Source organism: Colius striatus, chromosome 19 (assembly GCF_028858725.1).
Source record: "Colius striatus isolate bColStr4 chromosome 19, bColStr4.1.hap1, whole genome shotgun sequence".
NCBI lineage: Eukaryota > Metazoa > Chordata > Aves > Coliiformes > Coliidae > Colius > Colius striatus.
This window is the reverse complement of record NC_084777.1, coordinates 10,872,965-10,881,248: the sequence shown is the minus strand read 5'-3', so window position 1 is coordinate 10,881,248 and position 8,284 is coordinate 10,872,965. Positions and strand designations below refer to the sequence as shown.

The 8,284-nt window shown below is 58.1% G+C and overlaps 1 protein-coding gene across 1 annotated transcript; it reads right to left on the bottom strand.

The window, feature by feature from the left end:
- Positions 1-335: 335 nt before the first annotated feature.
- TOR4A (torsin family 4 member A) lies at positions 336-8,110 on the bottom strand. The gene is made up of 2 exons (XM_062011895.1): positions 7,592-8,110; positions 336-3,428 (listed from the first exon to the last, which is right to left on the bottom strand). Exon 2 carries the CDS (start codon positions 3,387-3,389, stop codon positions 1,473-1,475), a length of 1,917 nt encoding a protein of 638 aa, XP_061867879.1. The 5' UTR covers positions 3,390-3,428; positions 7,592-8,110; the 3' UTR covers positions 336-1,472.
- Between the last annotated feature and the right edge of the window lie 174 nt (positions 8,111-8,284).

Here is an 8,284-nt window from a genome sequence, read left to right as displayed (position 1 = left end):
TGTGCAGGGGAAGAGCAGGACCAGCAGTCCAAGTGCCCCAGGCCAGGGGGGTTCTCTCCATCCTTCAGCTTCGATCCCATCCCTCCAGCTCATCCAGCATTTGCCCTGGAGAATGCAATTGGTTAAATAAATCCATGTCAGGGTAAAGAGGACAAAGCACATTATCACACACTGGGCATGTCAGCCAGAGCCTGAGTCCCATGCCAGGGCTCCCAGTCCCAGGCACCAGGAGGCAGAGGCAGGAGAGTGCAGCTGCAGCAGTCCAGAAGAGCAATTTGGGAGGAAAACCACATTTCAAATAAAAGGAAAAGTACTTTGAATGATTTTATTCAGGATAGTTGGGATTTACTCCTGACAACAGCTCTGGAAGCAGGACTTTGTGAGGAAGTCTTTGGAGACCAATAATTAGAAAGAGGCAAATCAAACCACCAGTGCAACCAGCCACAGGACTGTGAGTGTGCTCGTTCACAGCAAATCATAGAAGGGCATTTGGCCACAAACCCAAAACCTGAAAGAGCAATGTCATAAATACCTGCTCAGTTTGCCTGCTCAGAACAAGGACACGAGCTTCTCCTGAGGTGTTTCCAAGCAGCAGGCCCTCCCCAGGGTCTCAGTGGCAAAGAACCTGGCAGGGCTGGGCACGAGCCCAGGATTCCCCCTGCACTCAGCCTGGACAGCCCAAACTGTCTTTTCCAGTGTGTGTTGCTTAATATATGTCAGTTGCTATTTTGGACTTTCTAGATAATGAGTGTGGCAAAGTGTACCCAGAAGGAAAAAGCAGAAGAGCCCTCAGGACAAGCTGGCACCAGCAGCCCTGAAACAATCCAGCAGTTATCTCTGCACTGGCTGGCACAGCTGATGAGTCTCCAAAATGAGCCCCAACAGTCTTGCAGGGCAGAAATCTCGCTGGAGGTGCCAAAGGGTGAGCTCAGGTATGAGCTCAGAAGAGCAAGAACTCAGGAACGGGTCCAAGAGTCAAGCTTCCATAGTGAGTGGTCACGTAGGAGCTGGGGAAAGCAGAGCTGTGGCTGCACACGCACGTGGGTGACCAGGAGCCACAGATTCTCTCACTTCTCCCAGTCTCTGCTCTGCACATCACCAGCCAAGGAAAGCAAAGAGCCTGGAGAGGAGTGAGGAGTAGCACAGGACAGTAACCCAGTTACCATCTCCTCTGGCCGTTTATATCCCGCAGCGTCTGTTGTCATCCCCCAGCTCCCTACTGACAAAGCAGCCCATGGGGGTGTGAGGAACAAAGCTGCTCACAACTCACAGGAGGATGCTTGGGCCTCCTTGCTCTCATTCACAGAACATTAGGAAGAAGTGAAGCATCTGAAGGACAACAGAGGAGCTGGGGCTGCCATCCCTCTACCTTGCCCAGGGCAGGGGCAGCGCAGAGCCCAGGACGGGCGCCTTGGCCACGGCTCCTCCACAGGCAAATCCCAAGAGCAGGACTCGTCCTCTGCAGTAAATCACTACAGCAGATTGACTTTGACTTGCTTGCAGCCCGTCCTGGAGTACAGCTTGTCCCCTGTAGTGTAGTAGCTGAGCTGACTCGCCAAGGTCTCGATGCGCTTCTGGTCGGGGTAGAGCCCTTCCCTCCTCATCTCCTCCAGGAAGCAGTTGATGACGTGACTCTTCTCCAGAAGAACAAAGGGGACGATGGCTGCGGATTTCCAGAGAGGGTGAGCATCAACCAGGACAGGCTGGACAATGCTCAGCAGCTCCTCAACTCCCCTTTGCTGGTGCAGAAGCTCAGCAGATGCATTCTGGATAACAAAGTTGGTTATCTCAGCACCCCCCATGCTGCTGATTAAAACGTAGATGGCGTTGAGGAACTCGTTGGTTTGATTGGGCTCAAAGAATCGGCTGAGGGTATCCAGCAGGAGCGGAGACATGAGCTCAACCTCATCCAGAATAAACAAGGGGATCTTCTCTTCTGTCTCAGCTCGTGTAACCACGTCAGAAATCTTCTTGGCCAGCTCAATTTCACAGGTGAGAGGAGGCGCCCCGCTGGGGCAGTGATGCATCACAAAGTACTGAAGCACAAAGTCACTGTCCATGACAGAACGAAAATGTTTGGCCAGCAGCCAGCCAACGTGACTCTTCCCAACTCCTGCTGGGCCATTTAAAGACATGACTAGAGGCTTGTTGTGTATGTGGGTAGCCAGATAGTCTCTCAGCAATTCCATAATACTCTCCACAGCGACCTTCTGACCAAACACTTCTCGGTGCATCGTTTTCTCCAAACCATCCAGGTCGTATTTTTGAAGGTTATCATCCAGGTTCTCTATTGCATTGAGAATCTGGAAGAAGATGATGGCAATGAGCAGGAGGAGGCAGCGCTTTGCCTTGCTCTTCTCCTCTGTCGGGAGGTACCTCTTTGTTTTGTCTGGGTACAGCACGACCCGCGATTTCCTGCGGTTCTTTTTCCTCCTGCACCTTTTGAGAGCACACTGCTCCACCGACGTGTCAAAGGTGAAGTACTGGGAAGTTTCAAAGCTGCTCTGATTAAAGAAAGCCATGGGAGGGCCATAGAGGCCAGGTCTGGTCAGGGAAAGCTGCCTCTGGAGCAGCCTCGTGTGGACAAGCTCTGGAGACTTCTCTCGAGGGAGCTCCAGATGCAGGCGGCTTTTCCTCTGCCCGCGGAACCGGCGGCGCAGGCGGACGATGGCCCGCAGGGGAGAGGAAATGGAAGACATTTTCTTTGAAGCAGCAGGGATTTCAGGATCTGGCACTCCTTCCCCATCACTCTCACTGTAAGATGCTTCTCCTTTCGCATCAGCCTCAGCACAGGGCATTTCCCCTTCCCCATCGGTGACCGGCATCTCTCCTTCCACGCTGCTGTAGGCACAGGGTGCTGCCTCTTTAGTGGTGCTCTCTGCACTGGCCATCTCTCCTTCTGCACTGCTCTCTGCACTGGGCATCTCTCCTTCTGCACTGCTCTCTGCATGGGCCATCTCTCCTTCTGCACTGCTCTCTGCACTGGGCATCTCTGCTTCTGCACTGCTCTCTGCATGGGCCATCTCTGCTTCTGCACTGCTCTCTGCATGGGCCATCTCTCCTTCTGCACTGCTCTCTGCACTGGGCATCTCTCCTTCTGCACTGCTCTCTGCATGGGGCATCTCTGCTTCTGCACTGCTCTCTGCATGGGCCATCTCTCCTTCTGCACTGCTCTCTGCATGGGCCATCTCTGCTTCTGCACTGCTCTCTGCATGGGCCATCTCTCCTTCTGCACTGCTCTCAGCATGGGGCATCTCTCCTTCTGCACTGCTCTCTGCATGGGCCATCTCTCCTTCACTGCTCTCAGCATGGGGCATCTCTCCTCCCAGATCCTCTGTGGCAGAGGACACTTCTCCATCCACCTCAGCACAGGGCAGCTCTCCATCCATCTCACCTGGTTCTTACAGCCCATTCACATCATCTTCTGCCTAAAAAAGAAAAAGAAGAACACTCTAAAGTTGACCTTTGTAAGATCAGGAAGAGAGCAGTAACAGTCAAATTAGATATCCCAGTTCCTCATGGGCAGAGCGATTGCCTGGAGCCATCAGCAACAGCAAGGTGGCAGAAAGAGACTTTCAGACCTAAGTTAACTTTCTGGGGGACACTCAGCCCTGTGGGCAACAGCCACTCCAACAGCCACAGAGACCTTCCAGGGGTGGGAGTGTGTGTGGGAGCATCTCTCTCAGGCAGGCTGTGTGGCACAGAGTCTCCAGGGGGTTCATGGAATCCCAGCATAGTGGGGGTTAGAAGGGACCATCCAGCCCAAGTCTCTGCTCAAGCAGGTTCAGGGGGCACAGGAATGTGTCCAGGTGGGTTTGGAAAAGTCCCAAGAAGGAGCCTCCACACCCTCCCTGGGCAGCCTGGGCCAGGGCTCCCTCACCCACACAGTAAAGATTTCCATTGTGTTTAAGTGGAACTGTTTGTGTTCCAGCTTATGGTCAGTGCCCCTTGTCCTGCCTGGACACTACAGAAAAAAAGTGTCACCCCATCCCCCTGACACCCACCCTTCAGGTACTTGTAAGTCTTGATGAGATCCCCCCTCAGGCTTCTCCTCTCCAGGCTGAACAGCCCCAGGTCCCACAGCCTTTCCTCACAAGGAAGATGCTCCAGTCCCCTCAGCATCTTGGTAGCCCTGCACTGGCCTCTCTCCAGAAGTTCCCTGTCCCTCTGGAGCTGGGGAGCCCAGAACTGGACACAGGACTCAGGACATGGTGCTGGGAAGCATCATTGCTGCTGGTGGGGAGAGGTCAGGGCAGCCACCAGCCCCGCTCAGCCCTTGACCCGCAGCTCCCCAGAGGCCCCTCGGCGTGGGAAGGGCTCGGGTGGGCTGAGAGCAGGGGTGCAGTCATGCCTGAGCCTGGCCATCACATGGCTGTGGGGAGAGGAACGGGGCTGCCCCACAGCACCCTGCCCCCTGCCCACACACACTCACACCCCTGGCCACACGGCACCTTCGGGAGAACACCCCTGGCAACGTGAAGAACACACGGACAAACCTCACCGGGAGGAGGAGGAGGACGAGGAGAAGCCGTGTGAGCACCGGGACGCCGCGGCGACGGGCACAACCCAGCGTAAAGCCCCCAGAAGGTGTCGGCTCGGCGGCCGCTTTCATCACCTGCCCTGAGAGAGCCAGGCGGCCGCGGCTCGGGGCGCGGGGAGGAGGCTCCCGCAGCGCCTCGTCACGCTCGGCCGATGGCTGAGCTTCCCCGGCCACGGGCTGACGCAGGCGGCCGCACAACGCACGCAGCCGGCGGCAGCGGCAGCGCAGGGAAATGCCTCAGCCGGCGCCTTCCCCAGCTCCTCTCAAGAGCCGGAGCGTGCCGGGAGAAGCTTTTGCTCTGAGCCCAGAGGCAAGGTGAACTCTGCACGGCGAGCTGTCAGGTGGAACTGGGCAAGCGGCCTCCCGGTGACAAGGGGCAGTGGGGAGAAGCTGGAACATGAGAGGTTCCAAAGCAGCACAGGGAAGGATTTGTTCCCTGTTGAGGTGAGGGAGCACTGGCAGGGGCTGCCCAGATGGGCTGTGGAGGCTCCTTCTCTGGAGACATCCCAACCCAGCTGGATGAGTCCCTGTGTGCCCTGCTCTAGGTGCTGCTGCTCTGGCAGGGGGGTTGCACTGGGTGAGCTTTGCAGCTCCCTTCCAGCCCTTGAGACTGTGATGCTGTGAATTGCTGGATGGGCTACTGCCATAGTGCAGCAATGGGCCTGAGTGCAGGATCTGAGGGATGAGATTGCTGCCAGCAGCTGCAGAGGTGACACAGGGCAAGAGGGCTGGGGACCAGGACACCGTTGCTAGAGATGCCATGGTGAGCCCCAGGCTGTCCCCAGGCCACCCCACAGTCACCATTGCTCCCCATACCCTGCACACTTTGCCTTGCTCACAGAATCTCAAGGGCTGGAAGGGAGCTGCAAAGCTCATCCAGTGCAACCCCCCTGCCAGAGCAGCACTACCTAGAGCAGGGCACACAGGGACTCATCCAGCTGGGTTGGAATGTCTCCAGAGAAGGAGCCTCCACAATAGACACACAGTGCCTGAAGGTCCCAAAAGGAGTTGCCTGTCCCCACAGCTGCTGGGGAGCAGCCCACACGGCACAGAGCAGCCCATGGTCCCCAGGGAGCAGGGGCACTGCAGAGCCCAGCCTGGGGCCAGGACAACCCTCTGGATCGTAACACACACCAATGAACAGGCAGTGAAGCTTTCTCAGCCCCAGACCCACATAGGTGTAGAAGGGGTTGCCCAAAGGCCAGTGGAAGCTGTGGGAGTTGATAGGAAAAGGTTTAGGGAGCAGAAGGCTGCTGGCAAGGCAACGTGGGCCACCCCAGACAGTCCCTGCAGGTGCTGCTGGCACACAGCAGGCTGCTGCCCCAGCCCCAAGAGACACATGGGCTCAGCTCCTCACAGCCCAGGGCACACTCCCTCCATGCAGGGAGCCTGAGGCCCCTACGAGGCGGATGGGAAAGGGCAAGGACCGAGTGCTCATTAGCCAGGAGCTGCTCAAGACCCTCTCCTCTCCTCTCCTCTCCTCTCCTCTCCTCTCCTCTCCTCTCCTCTCCTCTCCTCTCCTCTCCTCTCCTCTCCTCTCCTCTCCTCTCCTCTCCTCTCCTCTCCTCTCCTCTCCTCTCCTCTCCTCTCCTCTCCTCTGGCAGCCCAACCAGCACCTCCATCCCACCAGCACGTGATGCCCAACCCTCCAGACGAGCCGGGCAAGGCAGGGTGGAGGGACCAAACCCCATCCTCAGCAAGAAATCTGTCCAGTCATGCATATAATAGTCCCATTAATGCCATGAGTCAGTTCCTAATACCTGCTGGTATTTACATAGGACTCAGGTTTTGTAAGAGCAGCTGCTGCTTGCTCAATGTCAGACCGGGGCCAGGGCAGCGGCTGTGCCAGCCTGGCCGTGCTGCCAGCCTGCAGAGATGCACTTTCAGCAGCTTCAGTAGATGGTTGGTGAAAACAAGAGGGGGAAAAGAACCTGGCAGTTCTGTCTGCAGCATCACAAGTGCTGGTGTAAACACCATCACTCACTGCTCTGCGCCGCCTCCGGCTGCGCCACGGGAAGAACTCGCACTCAGCTCTTGGAAACACTCCAAACATACCTCCAGCTTTCCTCCTTTAGCTCTTCCCCCAGCATTTACACCCATGTGTCACCCTCCTCCTGCCAAAACAAAGTTTCCACAACAGAGGAGCCTGTGTGGGCAGAGGGAAGCAGCCAGGCCTGGAGGGGAGTGGGACGGGGGCAGCTCTGGGCAGATGACACTCACACCTGCAAAGCAGGAGACATCAGCCCCATGTCAGCCCAGAAACGTGGCTGATGGATCCTGAGGACAGCACTGCAGAGGAGGGAGGTGCTGCCTAAACTCAAGCTCTTTGGGTCAGCAAAGCTGCTGGGAAAAGGGAACAGCTGGAAAATCCCAAAGGCTGATTTCCCCCCAGCTGAGAGCCAATATCCCTCATCCAAACCCCAGCCTTCAGAAAACTGAAGCAAAATGCCCCCTTGCAGCAGGGCCTGTGGGCTGAAGGGTATCAGTGGGCAGGAGCAGAGATCCTGGATGCCAGCAGAGGCCAGCATGGCCCAGCACAGGGCACAGCCCAGCACAGGGCACAGCCCAGCACCCTGAGCTGCAGCTCCCCGGAGGCAAGAAGCTGACAGACACAGTTTGCCCCACGGCTCAAGCCCGGGGTGCTCAGGCATTCAACCTCCTCACAAACCCAGTGCAAGTGTGACAGCCAGGGCAATGCAGAGCCCACCCCAAAGCCCATTTGCCATCAAACCCCACAGGCCCCTGTTCCCAGCCCCAGTTGTTTGCCAAGCCCCAAAGAGGCCTATGGGAAGGGTGAGCAAGCGGAGGGGAAGAGCCCAGAGCATCCCAGTGGGAACAGGAGGCTCCTGTCAAACTGGAGTGTGTTTTGGTGTGAAAAGGGGCCCCTGGAGACAGGGAGGAGGTGGTGATGGTGGTGATGGTGGTGAGGATGGAGCTCACCGAGGCCAAGGGGTGCCTGGTGACCCTCACAGGGTGGGCAGAGGGATGGGGGAGCTGAACCGAGCGCAGTTACCCACAGAATCTCCCTGGGGACCGGCCAACGCTGCTCACCTTCAGCTGTCGAGCACAGATGGGGCTCCTGCTCCTCTGGCCTTGGACAGGGCTCCTGCTCCTTTGGCCTCGGATGGGCCTCCTGCTCCTTGGGCCTCAGACAGGGCTCCTGCTCCTCTGGCCTTGGACAGGCCTCCTGCTCCTGCTCCTCTGGCCTCAGACGGACCTCCTGCTCCTTTGGCCTCAGATGGGGCTTCTGTTCCTCTGGCCTCAGACGGACCTCCTGCTCCTGCTCCTTTGGCCTCGGATGGGCCTCCTGCTCCTTGGGCCTCAGACAGGGCTCCTGCTCCTCTGGCCTCAGATGGGGCTTCTGTTCCTCTGGCCTCAGACGGATCTCCTGCTCCTGCTCCTCTGGCCTCGGATGGGGCTCCTGCTCCTCTGGCCTCAGACGGGCCTCCTGCTCCTCTGGCCTCGGATGGGCCTCCTGCTCCTCTGGCCTGGGCTGTGGCTCCCGCTCCTCCACCTCCCCTTCTCTCTGTACAAAAACCCCAGGGCAGGGAGGAAGTGGTGGGGAGGAGTGGCCGTGTGCCGCACTTCCTTCTCCCCGTGTGGGCCGGCCGCCGGCCGCCCCGCTCTCCCCGTCCTGCCCAAAGGCCTCCTGAGGCGCCGCCGGCCCGGCACGAAGCGCGGCCGCGGGACGGGACGGCAGCGGGATGAGCTCATCGCCCGCCCGGCCTCCGGCGGCCCGACTTT

Coding starts and splice junctions, on each gene's coding strand:
- TOR4A (XM_062011895.1), bottom strand. CDS start 3,389: ATGGATGGAGAGCTGCCCTGTGCTGAGGTGGATGGAGAAGTGTCCTCT.